The 23,027-nt window shown below is 45.7% G+C and overlaps 1 protein-coding gene across 1 annotated transcript; it reads right to left on the minus strand.

Moving 5' to 3' along the window:
- Positions 1 to 10,745: 10,745 nt before the first annotated feature.
- On the minus strand, positions 10,746 to 12,098 carry LOC124669257 (ion-translocating oxidoreductase complex subunit C-like). The gene has a single exon (XM_047205906.1). It carries the CDS (start codon positions 11,996 to 11,998, stop codon positions 10,916 to 10,918), a length of 1,083 nt encoding a protein of 360 aa, XP_047061862.1. The 5' UTR covers positions 11,999 to 12,098; the 3' UTR covers positions 10,746 to 10,915.
- Between the last annotated feature and the right edge of the window lie 10,929 nt (positions 12,099 to 23,027).

Below are 23,027 nucleotides of genomic sequence, written 5' to 3' on the forward strand. Positions count from 1 at the left end.
GATAGTCAAAACCCGATAAAAAAAAAGAAAAACTGACCCAACATAAAACCAGCCGAACCAGAAAAAAAAAAGCAGAAGGAAAAAAGTAAAAAACGCAAAACCATATTAGATGGGCCTCGGCCTACTCGCTCCCGCACGCGGGCGGCGGTTAATCCGCCCCGCAGCTGGACGATGTATAGGATTTCCCGCGCCGTACGGCCCCAACAGGCGCAGGGATCAGCAACATCGCAGACCCCCTGGAGCCAATAAACAACCACGGTTCGGCCCAAGTAAGAAGCCCAAACAATGTTGGTACTACAAACTACGGGCCAACGCAGGAGGCCGGAGGAGTACACATATTGGTCCACCTAAAAGGAAACAGCTCAAACAAATCAGACCCAGAACTAGAGTTATTGCACGCGACCTCTCGAACAAAAGAAAACAAAATGCTATCAACAAAAGTACGGAGTAGTTGAAATGCCTAGGATTTCTCGGTCAAAAAGGACGACGTCGAAAATCAACGTTAGCTTTGCCTCCATCGTCGAGCCGGATTGTGCGCCGTGCGGCGGGTGCCTTCAATCAGATGCAATCAGACGGCGACGGTTCTGTTGTTGTGTGGTGCGGTCGTCTCCTCCGCTGAACAGCATGTCCTCAGGTGCATTAGTAAGACTGCTTATAGTGACAAATAATAAAAGATAGCAACATGTATATGTTACTATTCTATGTTACTACCTTTATAGTAGATGCTTCGTGTCAGAGCATCTCTAATAGAGCCTGAAAAAACGCAAACTAAAAACGCCGAGTTCAGTGCACCGAAAACGCGAGTTCTGACGAAATTCGCAGTGACGCAGAATAGAAACCGTAAAATGAAACTGAAAAGAGTAATTCGAATTGGCGCGGGTAAATTGAGACGATGATCATAGTTATAGATGACATAGATGCTCCGATTGAGCATCGATACTTACATAGTTCTTGCAATTGAAAATGTAAATACTGGTACAATGGCAAGCGCAACCTAGCTAAGCAAAATGCGGCCTATATGACCTATGGCGCGCGGCGGTGCCGGTGCTGGCGGAGATGGTTGGCGGCGTAGAAGATCTTCACGCGTCGTTCTTGTCAAGCTCGACTATTTCAAGCTTGACCTGGCGGACGTGGGCCTCCCGGCAGGCCGCTTCGTACTCCCTGACATGGCGGACGGTGTCGGCCTCCTCCCGGCGGAAGCGCGCCCTCGCCTCCGCCTCCCTGATGGCCTTCGTCTGCGCCATGAAGGCCTCCTCCTCGTTGCTGCCGTGGACGTAGTCCCCGGTGGAGAAGGTCGGCGACCGCGCGGGGACGAGGTCGTCTTCCCCGCTGCTCGCCGCCACGGGCAGCCGCGGTGCGCGGCTAGACTGCCCGGAGGAGGAGCCCTCGCCTTGGTTGGTGAAGCGCGCGAGCTTCCCTGGGGGCGTGAGCCCCCAGTTCGTCCAGCGGCGAGCGCTTCTTTTGCACGCGCCCTCGCTCTTCTTCCACTTGCGCCGCTCCGCCTCGGTGCGGAAGACAGGCGGACGCGGCGGCAAGTCGACGCCGCCCAATCCCGCGCCACGGCCGTCGGAACCTCCACGGGAGGCCATCCCGTGGCGGCGGGCTACGGATCGGTGGCTGGTTGCGCGTGGATTGCTCGTCGGAGCTGATGACTGGCGGCGGCGGAGGGAGAGGAACGGTAGATGGGAGTAGGTTTGCGAATCAAACTCCCCTCCGCGAACCCTTTTAATACGGGGCGTCCGCTCGATTTCTCGGGCCCCTGAACTTCGTTTACGGGCTGGCCCATGTATTCGGGCTCTGTTCTGCGAGCGATTCGGCCCAGACCCGTAAATCCGCCGGAAAAGTTCAGTTCCGGCGGGATTTACGGGCTCTGTTAGAGATGCGCTGAAGGCGCATCGTGAGCAAGAGCTGTTGGACGCCATCCTCGATGGCCACGTCCGGAGATCAGGGAAGGCTGATACGGAATCTCTCTGATGATCCAACCCCCGTGTGTGCCCGAGTTGGGTACCCGACGAATTTGAGTGGAAATGGTTCACTTGACGGTAAAAACGATGTCGAGAGTTGGTGCCCCCACCGATCTCTGGCTCCGTGATGTCTACGGGTGCTTCTATTCTTGTAGACAGTGTTGGGCCTCCAAGAGCAGAGGTTTGTAGAACAGCAGCAAGTTTCCCTTAAGTGGATCACCCAAGGTTTATCGAACTCAGGGAGGAAGAGGTCAAAGATATCCCTCTCAAGCAACCCTGCAACCACAAAGCAAGAAGTCTCTTGTGTCCCCAACACACCTAATAGGTGCACTAGTTCGGCGAAGAGATAGTGAAATACAGGTGGTATGAATAAATGCGAGCAATAGCAACGGCGCCAGAAAAGTGCTTGCTGGCGTGTAGTTGATGGTATTAATATTGCAGGAAGTAAAGATGCAGTAAAACAGTAAACAAGCAGCGATAGCAGTATTTAGGAACAAGGCCTAGGGATCATACTTTCACTAGTGGACACTCTCAACATTGATCACATAACAGAATAAATAGATAGATGCTAGACTCTACACCCTCTTGTTGGATGATGAACACCACTAACCGTGTAGGATTACACGAACCCTCAATGCCGGAGTTAACAAGCTCCACAATATTCAATGTTCATATTTAAATAACCTTAGAGTGCATAACAGATCAACATAACCAAACCAAGTACTAACATAGCATGCACACTCGTCACCTTCACACTACGAAAGGAGGAATAGATCACATCAATACTATCATAGCAATAGTTAACTTCATAATCTACAAGAGATCACAATCATAGCCCACGCCAAGTACTACACGATGCACACACTCGTCATCATTACACCGTGCGGGAGGAATAAACTACTTTAATAACATCACTAGAGTAGCACACGGATATATTGTGATACAAAACACATTGCAATCATAAAGAGATATAAATAAGCACTTCACTATGCCATTCATAACGGTGAATAAGTATTCCGTGAAATATAGCCTAAGAGACCCACACGGTGCACACACTCGTCACCTTTACACACGTGAGACAAGGAGTCTCCGGAGATCACATAAGTAAAATCCACTTGACTAGCATAATGACATCTAGATTACAAGCATCATCATATGAATCTCAATCATGTAAGGCGGATCATGAGATTATTGTATTGAAGTACATAGGAGAGAGATGAACCACATAGCTACCGGTACAGCCCCGAGCCTCGATGGAGAACTACTCCCTCCTCATGGGAGACGATAGCGTTGATGGAGATGGCTGTGGTGTCGATGGAGGAGCCTTCCGGGGCACTTCCCCGTCCCGGCGGCTTGCCGGAACGAGACTCCTGTCCCCCGGATCTTGGCTTCGCGATGGCGGCGGCTCGGGAAGGTTTTCTCTCGGTTTCGTCGAACGTGATAGGGTTTTCGCGACGAGGCTTTAAGTAGGCGGAAGGGCAAGGTCGGTGGAGTCCTGGTGGGACCACACACTAGGCCGGCGCGGCCAGGGCTTGGGCCGCGCCGCCCTACTGTGTCCCCACCTCGTGGCCCCACTTCGTTTCCCCTTCGGACTTCTGGAAGCTTCGTGGAAAAATAGGACCGTGGGCGTTGATTTCGTCCAATTCCGAGAATATTTCCTTACTAGGATTTATGAAACCAAAAACAGCAGTAAAACGAGAACTGGCACTTCGGCATCTCGTCAATAGGTTAGTTCCGGAAAATGCATAAATATGACATAAATTATGCATAAAACATGTAGATATCATCAATAATGTGGCATGGAACATAAGAAAATATCGATACGTCGGAGACGTATCAGCATCCGCAAGCTTAGTTTCTGCTCGTCCCGAGCAGGTAAACGATAACAAAGATAATTTCTGGAGTGACATGCCATTATAACCTTGATCATACTATTGTAAGCATATGTAATGAATGCAGCGATCAAAACAATGGTAATGACATGAGTAAACAACTGAATCATAAAGCAAAGACCTTTCATGAATAGTACTTTCAGGACAAGCATCAATAAGTCTTGCATAAGAGTTAACTCATAAAGCAATAAATTAAAGTAAAGGTATTGAAGCAACACAAAGGAAGATTGAGTTTCAGCGGTTGCTTTCAACTTATAACATGTATATCTCATGGATATTGTCAATGTAAAGTAATATAACAAGTGCAATATGCAAGTATGTAGGAATCAATGCACAGTTCACACAAGTGTTTGCTTCTTGAGGTGGAGAGAGATAGATGAACTGACTCAACATAAAAGTAAAAGAAAGGCCCTTCGCAGAGGGAAGCATTGATTGCTATATTTGTGCTAGAGCTTTGGTTTTGAAAACAAGAAACAATTTTGTCAACGGTAGTAATAAAGCATATGTATCATGTAAATTATATCTTACAAGTTGCAAGCCTCATGCATAGTATACTAATAGTGCCCGCACCTTGTCCTAATTAGCTTGGATTACCGGGATTGTCATCGCAATACACATGTTTTAACCAAGTGTCACAAAGGGGTACCTCTATGCCGCTTGTACAAAGGTCTAAGGAGAAAGCTCGCATTAGATTTCTCGCTTTTGATTATTCTCAACTTAGACATCCATACCGGGACAACATAGACAACATATAATGGACTCCTATTTAATGCATAAGCAATTGGCAACAATTAATGTTCTCATATGAGATTGAGGATATTTGTCCAAAACTGAAACTTCCACCATGGATCATGGCTTTAGTTAGCGGCCCAATGTTCTTCTCTAACATTATGCATGCTCTAACCATTAAATGAGTGGTAAATCTCCCTTACTTCGGACAAGACGGACATGCATAGCAACTCACATGATATTCAACAAAGTGTTGATGGCGTCCCCGAAACATGGTTATCGCACAACAAACAACTTAATAAGAGATAAAGTGCATAAGTACATATTCAATACCACAATAGTTTTTAAGCTATTTGTCCCATGAGATATATATTGCAAAGGTAAAGAATGGAAATTTTAAAGGTAGCATTCAAGCAATTTACTTTGGAATGGCGGAGAAATACCATGTAGTAGGTAGGTATGGTGGACACAAGTGGCATAGTGGTTGGCTCAAGAATTTTGGATGCATGAGAAGTATTCCCTCTCGATACAAGGTTTAGGCTAGCAAGGTTATTTGAAACAAACACGAGGATGAACCGGCGCAGCAAAACTCACATAAAAGACATATTGTAAACATTATAAGACTCTACACCGTCTTCCTTGTTGTTCAAACTCTTTACTAGAAATTATCTAGACTTTACAGAGACCAATTATGCAAACCAAATTTTAGCAAGCTCTATGTATTTCTTCATTAATAGGTGCAAAGTATATGATGCAAGAGCTTAAACATGAGCACAACAATTGCCAAGTATCACATTATCCAAGACATTTTACCAATTACTACATGTAGCATTTTCCGTTTCCAACCATATAACAATGAACGAAGCGGCTTCAACCTTCGCCATGAACATTAAAAGCTAAGAACACATGTGTTCATATGAACCAGCGGAGCGTGTCTCTCTCCCACACAAGCATTTATTCAAACAAAAACACAAACAAAAGCACACAGACGCTCCAAGTAAAGTACATAAGATGTGACCGAATAAAAATATAGTTTAAAGAGAAGGAACCTGATAATTTGTCGATGAAGAAGGGGATGCCTTGGGCATCCCCAAGCTTAGATGCTTGAGTCTTCTTGAAATATGTAGGGATGAACCACCGGGGTATCCCCAAGCTTAGACTTTTCACTCTTCTTGATCATAGTATATCATCCTCCTCTCTTGACCCTTGAAAACTTCCTCCACACCAAACTCAAAACAAACTCATTAGAGGGTTAGTGCATAATCAAAAATTCACATCTTCAGAGGTGAAACAATCATTTTTAATACTTCTGGACATTGCCCAAAGCTACTGGAAGGTAATGGAACAAAGAAATCCACCCAACACAACATAAAGAAGCAATGCGAAATAAAAGGCAGAATCTGTCAAAACAGAATAGTCCGTAAAGACGAATTTTATTGAGGCACCAGACTTGCTCAAATGAAAATGCTCAAATTGAATGAAAGTTGCGTACATATCTGAGGATCACTCACGTAAATTGGCATAACTTTCTGAGTTACCTACAGAGAATTAGGCCCAGATTCGTGACAGCAAGAAATCTGTTTCTGCACAGTAATCCAAACCTAGTATGAACCTTACTATCAAAGACTTTACTTGGCACAACAATGCAACAAGACTAAGATAAGGAGAGGTTGCTACAGTAGTAACAACTTCCAAGACACAAATATAAAATAGAGGTACTGTAGCAAAATAAACACATGGGTTATCTCCCAAGAAGTTCTTTCTTTATAGCCATTAAGATGGGCTCGGCAGTTTTAATGATGCACTCGCAAGAAATAGTAGTTGAAGCAAAAGAGAGCATCAAGAGGCAAATTCAAAACAAATTTAAGTCTAACATGCTTCCTATGCATAGGAGTTTTGTAAATAAACAAGTTCATGAAGAAAAAAAGTAACAAGCATAGGAAGATAGAACAAGTGTAGCTTCAAAAATTTCAGCATATAGAGAGGTGTTTTAGTAACATGAAAATTTCTACAACCATATTTTCCTCTCTCATAATAACTTTCGAGTAGCAACATGAGCAAACTCAACAATATAACTATCACATAAAGCATTCTTATCATGAGTCTCATGCATAAAATTATTACTCTCCACATAGGCATAATCAATTTTATTAGTTGTAGTGGGAGCAAATTCAACAAAGTAGCTATCATTATTATTCTCATCATCAAATATAGGAGGCATATTGTAATCATAATCAAATTTATCCTCCATAACAAAGCGGTACTAAAAGACCAATATCATTATAATCATCATAAATAGGAGGCAAAGTATCATCAAAGAAAATTTTCTCCTCAATGCTTGGGGGACTAAAAAGATCATGCTCATCAAAACCAGCTTCCCCAAGCTTAGAATTTTCCATATCATTATCAACAATGGTGTTCAAAGCGTTCATACTAATATGTTTCATAGGTTTTTTAATTTTCGTATCAAACCATTCATGTCTTAAATCAGGAAATAGAATAAGAAGCTCATTGTTGTCCATTATGCCTAACTAGTGTAAACAAGAAACAAAAAGATGCAATTGCAGGATCTAAAGGAAATAGCTTCGAGCACACACACAACGGCAACAGAAAAGTACTTTACCTGGAACCGAAGTATGAGTGCCTTTTACCTTTCCTCTCCGAGCAACGGCGCCGGAAAAGTGCTTGATGTCTACGGGTGCTTCTATTCTTGTAGACAAGTGTTGGGCCTCCAAGAGCAGAGGTTTGTAGAACGAGCAGCAAGTTTCCCTTAAGTGGATCACCCAAGGTTTATCGAACTCGTGGAGGAAGAAGTCAAAGATATCCCTCTCAAGCAACCCCTGCAACCACAAAGCAAGAAGTCTCTTGTGTCCCCAACACACCTAATAGGTGCACTAGTTCGGCGAAGAGATAGTGAAATACAGGTGGTATGAATAAATGCGAGCAGTAGCAACGGCGCCGAAAAGTGCTTGGCTGGCGTGCGGTTGATGGTATTAATATTGCAGGAAGTAATGATGCGGTAAAAACAAGAAACAAGCAGCGATAGCGATATTTAGGAACAAGGCCTAGGGATCATACTTTCACTAGTGGACACTCTCAACATTGATCACATAACAGAATAAATAGATAGATGCTAGAATCTACACCCTCTTGTTGGATGATGAACACCACTAATCGTGTAGGATTACACGAACCCTCAATGCTCTGGAGTTAACAAGCTCCACAATATTCAATGTTCATATTTAAATAACCTTAGAGTGCATAACAGATCAACATAACCAAACCAAGTACTAACATAGCATGCACACTGTCACCTTCACACTACGAAAGGAGGAATAGATCACATCAATACTATCATAGCAATAGTTAACTTTATAATCTACAAGAGATCACAATCATAGCCCACGCCAAGTACTACACGATGCACACACTCGTCACCATTACACCGTGCGGGAGGAATAAACTACTTTAATAACATCACTAGAGTAGCACACGGATATATTGTGATACAAAACACATTGCAATCATAAAGCGATATAAATAAGCACTTCACTATGCCATTCATAACGATGAATAAGTATTCGTGAAATATAGCCTAAGAGACCCACACGGTGCACACACTCGTCACCTTTACACACGTGGGACAAGGAGTCTCTCGGAGATCACATAAGTAAAATCCACTTGACTAGCATAATGACATCTAGATTACAAGCATCATCATATGAATCTCAATCATGTAAGGCAGCTCATGAGATTATTGTATTGAAGTACATAGGAGAGAGATGAACCACATAGCTACCGGTACAGCCCCGAGCCTCGATGGAGAACTACTCCCTCCTCATGGGAGACATCAGCGTTTATGGAGATGGCGGTGGTGTCGATGGAGGAGCCTTCCGGGGGCACTTCCCCATCCCGACGGCGTGCCGGAACAGAGACTCCTGTCCCCCAGATCTTGGCTTCGCGATGGCGGCGGCTCTGGAAGGTTTTCTCTGGTTTCGTCGAACGTGATAGGGTTTTCGCGACAGAGGCTTTAAGTAGGCGGAAGGGCAAGGTCGGTGGAGTCCTGGTGGGACCACACACTAGGCCGGCGCGGCCAGGGCTTGGGCCGCGCCGCCCTACTGTGTCCCCACCTCGTGGCCCCAGTTCGTTTCCCCTTCGGACTTCCGGAAGCTTCGTGGAAAAATAGGACCCCGGGCGTTGATTTCGTCCAATTCCGAGAATATTTCCTTACTAGGATTTCGAAACCAAAAACAGCAGAAAACAGGAACCGGCACTTCGGCATCTCGTCAATAGGTTAGTTCCGGAAAATGCATAAATATGACATAAAGTATGCATAAAACATGTAGATATCATCAATAATGTGGCATGGAACATAAGAAATTATCGATACGTCGGAGACGTATCACTCCCCCCCCCCTTAGAAACTTTGGACCCTCTCATTCTAGTGAATGTCATTTCGACAAATAATGTGATAGGTGGCGAAGAGAAGCCTGGGCAATATCATCGACGACACCCTCCGATCATGACATATTTTTGCCGCACCACATCAACCTTACATGTTGGTCTGATCTAACAAAACATACAACATTCTTAAATGAGGAAAAACCTTGTTCACAATTTTCTAACATAGATGTGACATTTTGGTATAAATTTACTAAATTGTGTTCCCAAAGGTGAAACTCTCTGTTTTTACAACGAAATGTAGCTACCGTTTGTTTTTATCACATTAGCTAGAACTTCTCATGTTCGTAACATCTAGGAAAAGAAAGTACTCCCTCCATCTAAAAATAGATGTCTGAGTTTTGTCTAGATACAGATGTATCTACATGCATTTTAGTCAGAGATACATCCTTATCTAGATAAAGTTGAGATATCTTTTTTATACGGAGGGAATACTCCATTCTTGCCATAATATAGTGAACATTGGTTTCCACGAAAGTTAAAACTCCATTAACTTTGACTAAGCTTATTGAGAAAATTATCTTTATCTACAATACCTAAGTATATAGTACCATCTTAGAACACACTTTATAATGAATTTGATGGTACTGATTTTAGATTCTAGACGTTGATATTTTCTTGGCATATACTTGGTCAAAGTTTACAAGGCTTGACATCGAAAAATCTTATATGCACTATATTTTGGCACAAAGTTAGTATATGAAACAAGTCACCTTGGGCATTTGACAACACTTGATTCTTTTGTTGCTTTCATGTTCCTTTCATTTATATGATAGGAAAAGCATATGAATAGAAAAGACATATGATTAGGATGTCATAACAAGTTGAATCCTATGGAAAAATGAATTATTTTCTATTGCAACAAAGAAATATTCCACGAAATATAACCTAGTGCTTTTTTTCCTATAGATTTTTTAAAAAAAACAACAAAAAGAAAAACCTATTATTTTTAATTAAGAATAGAAGCAATGAGTCTCTAACTGAGGTTGTCTAGCATACCATCACATGCGCTAGGGAGTAAGCCTTCCTGTCCTATATGGTTTTTTTACACTACAATACTTTTATACAGTTAGTTTTTATATATATGTTTTATAAACCAAACAACTTCTGTGAATCCTACACAATTTTTATAGAGATCCTATGAATCAAAGGAACCCCTTCATAGGTGGGTTTGGGTGATTGATTTGATTAAGTTGCTTCCCGGGGCACATGTATGAAGATGCACTCTATCTGTGCACGCGTACTTATTTTTTCCCCCAACGGCATCGATCTGATACGTGCTGTTGCCAGCTACCTTGGCTCCATGCCAGCAACAGTACTCAGGTCAAAAACGGCCTGAATCTGCCTGCTCGCCGGGGACAGCATTGGACCTGAAAGCTGAAACCTGGCAGCATACCAGCGCGTAGAGAGCGTGAGCGTCCAGCGCCATCCACTTCCCTAAAAAGATCGAATCGCGCTGGAGAAAGCACGATGGAAGATCGCCATCCCGATCTCATGTGATTCCAACCACGTGACCCACCGGTCGTAACCAACGATCGGCAAGCAACCGATCGATCGCCGCTCGTCTCGGCGACACAAAGAACGCTGGAGCGCGCGCGTGTCACACACTCACACACCATCTTCAGGCATGAAATCGCGGCTCATCGCGAAAAGGTGATTCGAGAGTCCGTTTCTGGAGAGGTTCATGGAAGATGCAGAATTGGCAACTCGAAACGAAAATCTCTTTACTTCTGCAATTGATTGATGTTCTAGGACTGCTAACTTAATATGGTGGCACTGATGTCATATCAAAACTCCCATTTCTATATATACAAATTTCACATCAGTCGAAACTTTGACGGCTCCAATGTTCGGTGATCATACTCTTCTTCAGATGGTTGGGCTGAGGATGTTGAGCAGGGAGACTCTGGTGTTGACGAGGGCCCGGAACACCTGGTCGCCGCTGCCCTCCACGTCGGCGATGCAGCGCCCGAGGTTGTCCATGCGATCGAACGCCGCCTTCCGGTCCTCCTCCTCCGGATCGACGTCGACCACGGCCGCGTCGGGCCGCGGCTGCTGGTTCGACGAGCCGGCGTCGTTGTGCTGCTTGGTGGCGGAGCGGCGCTTGGCGCGCGACATCCAGCGCATGAGGTCGGCGACCCACCAGACGCGCATGGAGGAGGAGGGCCTGGTGGTGACGATGACGTGGTGGTTGGTTCTGGGGGTGGAGGCGAACCTGGCGGGGGAGGGCATCCAGCAGGGCGGCGCGCTGACGACGTCGACGCGGGCCGTCGCGGCGGCGACGGACAGCGCGGAGACGCCGGAGAAGACCGCGGCGGAGGCGGACGCGACGGCGGCGGCCGCGTCGACGACGGCGGCGGCGAGGGCGGCGGCGTCGGAGGGCAGCCCCGCGGGCGCGGGGGGCGGGGCCTTGGCGGCCACGGCGCGCGCGGCGGAGGCGATCCGCGGGAGGTCGCGGCCGGAGCGGCGCAGCCCGCGGGACGCGGAGGCGAGGCGGGCCGCGTCCTCGCGCCGCAGCGCGGCGCGCGCCTCGGCCTGGAGCGCGGCGAGGGCGACGAGCGCGGACCGGAAGCTGCCGTGCGCGTCGGCGAGGCGGAGGAAGTCGTCGAGGAGCCGCTCCGCGAGCGGGGAGCGGGCGAGGCGGCGCAGCGGGTCCTGCGCCAGCGGGTGGTGGAGGAGGTCGGAGAGGGACGCCAGCACGCGGCCCAGCTGCTCGGCGCCCGCCCCGATCGCGCGCGCCGTCGGGGCCGACGCCAGCGGCCCCGCCAGATCGCGTAGGGCGGAGACGTCCTCGTCGAGCTGGAGCACTAGGGGGTGGAACCGGCAGGGTAGGCTCGCCGAGCGGACGCGGTAGCCCTCCGCGGACTTGCCGTTCGACCCCGCCGCCGCCGGAGAGGCGGAGGAGGACCTGGGCGCGGGGAAGGAGATCGTGCGGCGGAAGCCGGCCACCATCGTAGCAGCACGACCTTGCAGCCGCAGCGACGGCGGCGGCGTTACTGGAATGGGATGAATGGATCGAGCGATGAGGCGAAATTTAAAACAGCGTTGCGGAGTGAGATTCGGGAATGGAAGGAAGGGGTCAAGCGCACGGGCGGGCGTTATATAAAGTGGAGGTGGAAACGGTGGAGCCGTTCTAGTTATAGAACGCAGGTGGCAGGTCAACATAGTCGTAGGTCACGCACACCAGGCTTCTTGGGTTGGGGCCCGGATGGCAGGCTGGGATGGGTTGGACATGCGTCGGCGTAGTACTCGATAATGGTTTGGTGGCACGGCTGCCGCAGTGAATGGACGTGGTACTGGTCCCTCACACATACTATATCTTCGAGATCTTTTGAACGTACTACTCGTAATGAAACTGCTGCAATATGCAGTGACTATTAACAAAAGTGGGGTTTTTTTTCCCTGAAAGTTTCGGGGCAGAATAGGCCGATTCTGGAAATATTTCCTATCATTTATGCTAAAAAATAATTTCTAATGATACCGGTTCTATGTTAAATATTATTTATATAGACGAATCGATTCTCGGTAAAAGACAAATTTCGAAATATTTTCTCGTATCTTTGAGGCTGGTCATAGTGGGCAATATTATATGGCAGTATCACGTGGATGAGATTACCTCTTTAATGGACAATATCATATAGTAGTATCATAGTCTCGTTATTTCATTGATTTGTACAAAATCTCAATGTAAATACCCTACAAAATCTGTTTGACATTAATTTTTTCACTTTTATACGTTGTCTACCAATGATACCACTATGATATCTTTCATCATTAATTACAGTCACACGTCAACCACTGGCGGAGCTACGTGCAGTTAGGGGGGCGCCGCCCCCCAGCCCAGGAGCATTCTGTGAAGAAATAGTAGATAATTGGCCCATTCCCCCTCCCAAAGTTGGCCCAAACCATGCTATTTTGCCCCTCTAAGCCCATTGGCCCCTCCAAATGATCAGCCCAAGCTCCGCCACTGACGTCAGCCTTGTTCGTGCATGGAGTGTATTATGTAGCCTCTGGTAAGTTACCGTGGGTAGTCTTATTAATTTTAATGGAGGGAGCAGTAAGAAGTCTCGTGTAATTTGCAAAACTATCAAAATAAAAAAGATTTGCCATTTTCATCGAATGAAAAGGAGGTTTTAGAGGTCTTACAAACCACCTCATGTAAGAGCCATGGGCAAGACAAACTAAGCGTACTCTCAAGGCACATAATTACGCAAAGCTTTTTCACTGGCAAGGCACCCAATGGCCTCATCTTTGATTTTCGAGACAAGCATGGTAGAGGTTATTGCTTGGTTGAGGAAGACACACACATTCCTTTTCCTTCGAAATCTCCCAAGAGACCAACATTGCAAATGAAGCCACAACTTTCCTAGACTCTCCCCTCTCTTGGTCGACTTGAACCCATCAACTTTTGACGGTATCATCATGAATGGCAAAATAAGCTTTTGAAGTAGACCACTCCCTAGTAGCGAACCGACATTGGAATAAAAAGTGAGCGGCTGATTCTTAGACTTGTTTGCAAAGCTTGCACATAGCGCAACTTTTGCCAACCTCTCTTCTCAATCCTATCCACCATCGACACACAATTTTGAAGAACCAACCAAGCATAGATTTTGCACTTTGGCGGAGCCCAAGGCTTCCACACCATAGATGACATGATGGAAGTGGTGAGACCTAAGAACTGCATGGTGTAGGCCGAATTAGCCAAGTAGGAACCATTGTTTTTGAGCTTCCAATAATTGAGTCCGGAACAATTGGACATTAGCAAGTATCTCCCAGAAGTTGTATAACTGGAGGAGGTGATAAATGTTAAAATCTTCTTGCATGTTAATTTGAGAGGCCGAAAAATAATTTCCCAAGGCTCTGAAGACCATGTTTTTTAGAGCTTGAAGATGAGAGGAGCTATATCCTTTGGCTTAAATCTATCTAACCATGCGGCCTCCAAAAAGGGAGATAATTTTTCCATTCCCTACCATCACACATGTGGTTGCTCCAAACATAACATGATCTTGAGGAGTACATGTGTTCCCAAGGCCTACCCATGGCTTGCTTTCGTCGTTCCATTTATGCCAAAGCCATCTCAACAGGAGAGCCAAGGCAGGATTTGTGTGGTTGAGGATCCCAAGCGCACCTTTCTCCTTTGGTTTACAAACCATTTCTCAATTGACTTTACATTTCCCTCTAGTAACCTTCTCACTAGCCACCCAAAGAAAAGCACTGTATTATGCTATCGATCTTCACTTGAATTTCCATTGGGTTGGGAACTGCCATAACAAGGGTTAAGACCCCCGCCCCTCCCCCTCCCCCACCACACACACAGTGATATGCTTTCCAAGCCATGGAACACAGTCTTCTAAAGGTTAGAAATGAATTCTCTTGATGTATGTGACCGATAAGGGGAGACCAAGATATTTCATTGGGAAGCTAACACATGTTGTCGGGAAGGCTTGAAGGATGTCCTCAAGGTCTAGGACGCAGACGATGTGAAGCCAGGTGCATGTGTACCCCATTATAAAAAAATTCCAAATAATGTTATTTCAAAATCTCCAAAAATTTGGAAAAATACATGCATGTATATATCCTATGTTGAACTTATTTGTGTAGATTTTGGCATGAAAAATGACCACGTGTGACCTACACATAAATGCGAAAATGGAATTCCCTATTTTCGTGAACGGTACACAATCAATCATTATAGTGTATTTTGGACATTTTGTCATTTTCGTGTAGGACACATACAATCGTATTTTTCCGTGAAAACTTACACAAGTAAGTATCAACATAATATGTACGTGAACAAATTTATTTTATTTTTTGAGATTTTCAAATAGCATTTTTTTTCAATATTGGAGAAAACGGGTGCACGTGCACCGGGGTCCATCCTGATATTTTCCTCAAGGTCTATGCATTCACATCTAGTCGGAGCCACTTGACTCTTTGTACATTTTATAAAAAGACCGACTATGAAGCCAAAATCTGTCAAAGTGGTAGCCAAATTGTTAATGTCATTCTTTTTTTGGGACTACAAATATTGTGGCGTCATCTTCATAAAGCGAGGTGCGAACTATAGACACCCTCCCAAGAAGCTTGTAGGTGACCTTGCTGGGTGGCCTTGCGTAGGATGTGATGTAGATGGTCAATTGATAATTAAAATAGGAGCGATGACAGAGGGTCTCCTTGTCTAAGCACCCTTGCATGCTTAATAGGCTCACGGGCAATCCCTGACATAGGCATACCGAATGGGCCTGCCGAATAAGGTACCCGAGGTTATCTGGAGGCCCAGACTCGAAGCTTTCAAGGTTTAGAAGCCCGGTGACTCGATAAGGAATATAGAGTTATATTAGAAAGCACGAATCATGTAGTCCTACGGAAAAGACTCGGATGGCTTCCCAGAGGTTGTAACTTGTACGACACGAATCTCTCGGCTCTTCCTCGTATATAAAGGGGAGCCGAGGGGAGAAGAAAGGATCGAATCTGTTGTCAACATAAACCCTAGTTTTTTAGTCGGCACCTTTTCGGCTGAACCGTCGAGATCTACTTGCCCTCTATTTTCTACGAAACCCTAAATCTACAATCTGTAGGCATTGAGAAGTTAATCCCTTGTCAATCCCATTAAAAAGGAGTCTTGAAATCAAGATGAGCGTTGACGTTTTTGATTCTGGAGCTTTCTCGCATTGTCAGAGGCGATTTTGTCAATGCCTTGACCTCCTCTTCCGTGAATGCATCTTCAAGACCACTAAGGTCACATTGCGGCGTGGGGATGCAAGACCAACTAAAGTCCTCGTCGTGAGGCGGTCCATTCTTGATGATCTTCTTAAACTGGGTGTGGATGATATCTTTCTTCTCATTATCGTCGGTTACCCATCCATTGTTGTGTTTTATCCAGTGTATGTGATTTTTTTCCTCCGTCTTGCATTGAAGTGTAAGAGCATCTCCAGTCGCGTCCCCCAAACGATGTCCGGGCAAAGCGCCGGATTAGTCGTTTGGGGGACGTCCGGACAAAATTTTCGTTTGGAGAAGGTCCCTTTTCTAGCCACGTCCTCCAAACGCGACCTCCAAACAAAAAGTAAGTGTAAAAGTCGTGTCCGGCGTCCCCGGTAGAGACTCTATACACAGGGGATGGGCTAGGGACGCCGGACAACATTTGGAGCATGTCCGGACCGAAGCGGCCTTTGGGGCACGCGACTGGGACGTTTTTTTGGCCGGCGTCCCCCAAATCTCTTTGGGGACGCTTTGGGGGACGCGACTGGAGATGCTCTAAGTACAAGAAATGAGTGTTTGCATTCTTTTTAAGTATTTTGGCTGTGGAAGCTTGACATTTTCTTGTTCTGTTTAGAGCTGGCAATGCAATCACTTCCCTTTTTAATCTTGCAGGAAGCTCTCTTTCCTCATTACCAAGGGAAATCTTGTGCTTGGCCCTGTGAAGAAAATCTTGCTTCTGATCTCTCTGATCAGCAAGCGTGACACTCCGTCTCTTCTCTGTCTCCGGCGGCTGTTGATATTTTCGTTCTCCATGACTTTGCTGTCCTTCCGGTAACTCAGGCCAAATTTTGGAAGTTCAGGAAGAGGTGAACCAACTGACTGCGTGTTGGTGCGATCGAACGGCCGGTAGGATATGGCACACCGTGCTCGGTCTGTACGTAACATCGGGGCTGTTAACTGGCGAAGTTGTCTGTTTCACACATGCTCGACTGGGTTACCGGTGAGGAACGGAGCTAATATGTCTCCTAGTGACTCTTTAGCGTCCTTGACCCGATACTTGTTTGACTTGACATGAATCGATCGTCGGACGATTGAGACCGAAACCATACCGAGACTTCCGGTAAGCATGTCCAGATCAATGACCTCGGCCGCCTGGCTGCGTTCAGTGTATCTTGCTCTGCAAATTTGTCATGTCACAACTTTGGAAGCTTCCCTAGCTAGGTGCAGATACTTCGAACGAGAGAAACCGACATGCTATCACTCAGTCACACTCCCACTCTCCCCGGCCGGATTAGAGCACGTGGTAGATCGCCTTAACTACGACGTTTATTTTTCAAGTGTAATATCTCAGACATTGGTTGATAGGTAGCAGTATTCAGTTGAAAGCTTGAAGCATGTGGTTCAATTGATTAGTAGCTATATATGCACCACGGATAAGGAGCGGTGCGGCAGCTCCGGCGTCGCCCCCGGCCGCCTACTTCCTTCCCAGCTGTCGTTGGCGAGCGGTATTTCGCACGAGCTGCAATTCTGCAAAGTGTTCAATCGGTTGTTCGGTACCAACCACAACTTGCAATTCTTTGGCGTCATCTTGGAAATTGATCGGCCAGACAACCGGGGGCCTCGAAATATTCGATCGGATTTTGTCGAGAACTGTGGAAGGAAGGTCTCGAAATACTTATGAATTTTTGGTAGACGACGGTATCTTAAGACTGTTAAAGTAGGGTTTGGTAGGGTATTGCACAGCACCCAATAGGGCCGGACTCTCTCATATATATATGGGTAGATCGTACAAATACAGAGATTACAGGGATACGTATTATACAGGTATCTACAAAGTACATTGTCTATCACCCTCCCTCAATCTCAACCTTCCCATGAATGTTGAGATTGCGCTTACAAGAAGTAAACAGCGGTAGCGGGAGAGGCTTGGTGAAGATATCAGCTAGCTGATCCTTGGAGGAGATGAAGCGTATCTGAAGCAACTTCTTAGCTACCCTTTCTCTGACAAAGTGGAAATCCACCTCTATATGCTTTGTGCGAGCATGAAACACCGGGTTAGCTGAAAGAAACGTTGCTCCAATATTGTCACACCATAGTATAGGTGGGTGACGTTGAGAGACTCCAAGTTCACCAAGTAAGGCATGTATCCATATTAATTCAGCAGTAGCATTAGCAAGAGCTTTGTATTCAGACTCTCTGCTAGATCGAGAAACTGTGGCCTGTTTCCTAGCACTCCAGGCAACCAGATTACCACCATAGAAGATGGCATATCCCCCGTAGATCTTCCGTCATCGGGATCGCCTCGCCCGATCAGCATCGAGAAAGCGGACGAAGGCCCGGATCACCGGATGGTGGGCGAAGAAGTAGACCAGTAGTCAAAGTAGCTTTGACATAACGGAGTATGCGCTTCACTGCCGACCAATGGGAACAACGAGGAGCATGTAAGTACTGACACACCTTGTTCACCACAAAGGACAAGTCAGGCCGTGTCATAGTGAGATACGGTAGTCCTCCAACGATACTGCGATATTTGGTGGAATCCTCAGGAGATAGTAGTGTACCATCAGTAGCAGAAAGTCGATCAGAGGATGCCATAGGAGTAGAGACTCGGAGCACACTTAGTCATCCCAGGCACGCTGTAAGAGGTCGGAGGCATACTTGCGTTGATTCAGCAAAAGATCACGCCCCAAAGTATGAACTTCAACACCAAGGAAGTAATGGAGAGGACCAAGATCTTTGAGAGCAAAAATAGTACCAAGCTGACGAACCAGATGATCAGTAGCTGTGGAGGAAGAACTGACCACAATAATATCATCCACATAAACAAGCGAGATAAATGGTAGTACCCGGCGGCGCGAGATGAACAGCGACGTATCAGCAGTGGATGGTGTAAAGCCAATGTCACCAAGAACAGAACTCAATCTAGTGTGCCAGGCACGGGGAGCTTGTTTCAGCCCGTAGAGTGCCTTATGAAGGCGGCATAGGTGACTGGAGTATGTAGGATCCTCAAATCCAGGAGGCTGACGCATAAACACTTCCTCCTCAAGGACACCGTGGAGAAAAGCATTTTGTATATCCAGCTGACGAAGGTGCCAGCCATGAGAGAGATGAAGGAGATATGCCCTAGAGGCAATAATAAAGTGGTTATTATTATTTATATCTTTATGTTTATGATAAATGTTTATATATCATGCTAGAATTGTATTAACCGAAACATTAGTACATGTGTGATATGTAGACAACAAGAAGTCCCTAGTATGCCTCTTAAACTAGCTTGTTGATTAATGGATGATTAGTTTCATAATCATGAACATTGGATGTTATTAATAACAAGGTTATATCATTATATGAATGATGTAATGGACACACCCAATTAAGCGTAGCATAAGATCTCGTCATTAAGTTATTTGCTATAAGCTTTCGATTCATAGTTACCTAGTCCTTATGACCATGAGATCATGTAAATCACTTATACCGGAAAGGTACTTTGATTACACCAAACACCACCGCGTAAATGGGTGGCTATAAAGGTGGGATTAAGTATCCGGAAAGTATGAGTTGAGGCATATGGATCAATAGTGGGATTTGTCCATCCCGATGACGGATAGATATACTCTGGGCCCTCTCGGTGGAATGTCGTCTAATGTCTTGCAAGCATATGAATGAGTTCATAAGAGACCACATACCACGGTACGAGTAAAGAGTACTTGTCGGAGACGAGGTTGAACAAGGTATAGAGTGATACCGAAGATCAAACCTCGGACAAGTAAAATATCGCGAGACAAAGGGAATTGGTAATGTATGTGAATGGTTCATTCGATCACTAAAGTCATCGTTGAATATGTGGGAGCCATTATGGATCTCCGGATCCCGCTATTGGTTATTGGTCGGAGTGAGTACTCAACCATGTCCGCATAGTTCTCGAACCGTAGGGTGACACACTTAAAGTTGGATGTTGAAATGGTAGTTCTTGAATATGGAATGAAGTTGGAATATTTATTCGGAGTCCTGGATGTGATCCCGGACATCACGAGGAGTTCGGAATGGTCCGGAGAATAAGATTCATATATAGGATGTCATTTTATGTGAATAAAATGTCGCGGAAGGTTCTATGGAAGGTTCTAGAAGGTTCTAGAAAAGTCCAGAAGAAACCACCAAGGAAGGTGGAGTCCACAAGGGACTCCACCTCCATGGCCGGCCAGCCCTAGTGGGGGTGGAGTCCCAAGTGGACTCCACCATAGGGGGCCGGCCACCCCCACATGGGAGGTGGGAATCCCACCTTTGGGTGGGAGTCCTAGTTGGGCTAGGTTTCCCCCTCCTATGGAAGGTTTTGGTTTCGGGTCTTATTCGAAGACTTGGACACCAACACTTGGGATCCACCTATATAATGAGGGGCCAAGGGAGGGGGCCGGCCACCCCAAGACCACAAGCTGGCCGCCCCCCATAGAGTGGCCGGCCACCCCCTCCCAAACCCTAGCTTTGCTCCTCCACTTCATATTGCCCGGTTTGCTTAGCGAAGCTCCGCCGGACTTCTACACCGCCACCGACACCACGCCGTCGTGCCGTCGGATTCAAGAGGAGCTACTACTTCCGCTGCCCGCTGGAACGGGAGGTGGACGTCGTCTTCATCAACAACCGAACGTGTGACCGAGTACGGAGGTGCCGCCCGTTCGTGGCGCCGGAACCGATCGTGATCAAGATCTTCTACGCGCTTTTGCAAGCGGCAAGTGAACGTCTACCGCAGCAACAAGAGCCTCATCTTGTAGGCTTTGGAATCTCTTCAAGGGTGAGACTCGATACCCCCTCGTTGCTACCGTCTTCTAGATTGCATCTTGGCTTGGATTGCGTGTTCGCGGTAGGAAAATTTTTGTTTTCTATGCAACGTTATCCTACGAGTGGTATCGAGCCGTGTCTATGCATAGATGGTTGCACGAGTAGAACACAATGGTTTGTGGGCGTTGATGCTCTTGTTATCTTTAGTTGAGTACTTTGCATCTTTATGGCATAGTGGGATGAAGCGGCTCGGACTAACTTTACATGACCGCGTTCATGAGACTTGTTCCTCGTTCGACATGCAACTTGTATTGCATAAGAGGCTTTGCGGGTGTCTCGTCTCTCCTACTATAGTAAAGATTCAATTTACTTTTCTATTGACAACATTAGTATCAACGTTGTGGTTCATGTTCGTAGGTAGATTAGATCTATATCGAAAAACCCTAAACCACGTAAAATATGCAAACCAAATTAGAGAGCGTCTAACTTGTTTTTGCAGGGTTTGGTGATGTGATATGGCCATAATGTGATGATGAATATGTATGAGATGATCATTATTGTATTGTGGCAACCGGCAGGAGCCTTATGGTTGTCTTTAAATTTCATGTTGAGTAGTATTTCAAAGTAGTTGTAATAGTTGCTACATGGAGGACAATCATGAAGACGGCGCCATTGACCTTGGTGCTTCGCCGACGATGATGGAGATCATGCCCGAAGATGATGGAGATCATGTCCGTGCTTTGGAGATGAAGATCAAAGGCGCAAAGACAAAAGGGCCATATCATATCACATATGAACCGCATGTGATGTTAATCCTTTTATGCATCTTATTTTGCTTAGATCGCGACGGTAGCATTATAAGATGATCCCTCACTAAAATCTCAAGATAATAAAGTGTTCATCCTTAGTAGCACCGTTATCAAGTCTTGTCGTTTCGAAGCATCTCGTGATGATCGGGTGTGATAGATTCAATAAGTACATTCAACGGGTGCAAGACAGTTTTGCACATGCGGATACTAAGGTGGCCTTGACGAGCCTAGCATGTACAGACATGGTCTCGGAACACATGATACCGAAAGGTAGAGCATGAATCATATGATTGATATGATGAACACTTTGAGTGTTCGCCATTGAAATCACACCTTTTCTCGTGATGATCGGGTTTAGGTGCGGTGGATTTGGTTCGTGTGATCACTAAGACAATGCGAGGGATATTGTTTTGAGTGGGAGTTCATCTAGATTTTTAATTATGTAGAATTAAAATTTGAACTCAATTTGTCATAAACTTAGTCTAAACTATTGCAAATATATGTTGTAGAGATGGCGTCCCCAATCAATTTTAACCAGTTCCTAGAGAAAGAAAAGCTTAAGAGCAACGGTAGCAACTTCACCGATCGGTTCCGTCATGTGAGGATCTTCCTCTCCGGCGGAAATCTGCAATATGTGCTTGATGCACCGCTAGGTGACCCTCCCTGTGAAACTGAAACCGATGAAGTAAAAGCCGTTTACGCGACTCGGAAAACTCGGTACTCTCAAGTTCGAGTGTGCCATCTTATGCGATCTGGAATCCGATCTTCAAAAACGTTTTGAGCACCACGATCCTCATGAGTTGATGAAAGAGTTGAAAACTATTTTTGAGACTCATGCGGCCGTGGAATGCTATGAAGCATCGAAACAATTTTTCGACTGTATGATGGAAGAAGGCAGCTCCGTTAGTGAGCACATGCTCGCCATGACCGGGCATGCGAAGAAACTCGGTGACTTGGGAATAGTGATTCCTAACGGATCGGGGATTAATCGTGTCCTTCAATCACCGCCACCAAGTTACAAGAACTTTGTGATGAACTACAATATGCAAAACATGAACAAGGAGTTACTCGAACTCTTTGGCATGCTAAAAGCTGCTCGAGATTGAGATCAAGAAAGAGCACCAAGTGTTGATGGTCAACAAGACCACAAGTTTCAAGAAACAGGGCAAGTCTAAGGGAAAATTCAAGAAGGGTGGCAAGAAAGCTGCCACGCCTCCTGTGAAACCTAAGAACGGCCCTAAGCCTGATGCTCGAGTGCTATTACCGCAAGGAGAAGGGACACCTGGAAGCGTAATTGCTCCAAGTATCCGGCTGATCCGAAGAGCGGCCTTGTCAAGAAGAAGAAAGAAGGTATATATGATATACATGTTATAGATGTTCATTTCATCTGGTTCTCGTTCTAGTACCTGGGTATTTGATACTAGGTTCGGTTGCTCATATTTGTAACTCGAAACAGGAACTAAAGAATAAACGACAACTGCTGAAGGATGAAGTGACGATGCGCGTTGGAAACGGATCCAAGGTCAATGTGATCGCAGTCGGCACACTTCCTCTACATCTACCTTCGGGATTAGTTTTAAGCCTAAATAATTGTTATTATGTACCTGCGTTGAGCATGAACATTATATCTGGATCTTGTTTAATGCAAGACGGTTATTCATTCAAATCTGAGAATAATGGTTGTTCTATTTTTATGAATA

Source organism: Lolium rigidum, chromosome 7 (genome assembly GCF_022539505.1).
Source record: "Lolium rigidum isolate FL_2022 chromosome 7, APGP_CSIRO_Lrig_0.1, whole genome shotgun sequence".
NCBI classification, from domain to species: Eukaryota; Viridiplantae; Streptophyta; class Magnoliopsida; order Poales; family Poaceae; genus Lolium; species Lolium rigidum.

Coding starts and splice junctions, on each gene's coding strand:
- LOC124669257 (XM_047205906.1), bottom strand. CDS start 11,998: ATGGTGGCCGGCTTCCGCCGCACGATCTCCTTCCCCGCGCCCAGGTCC.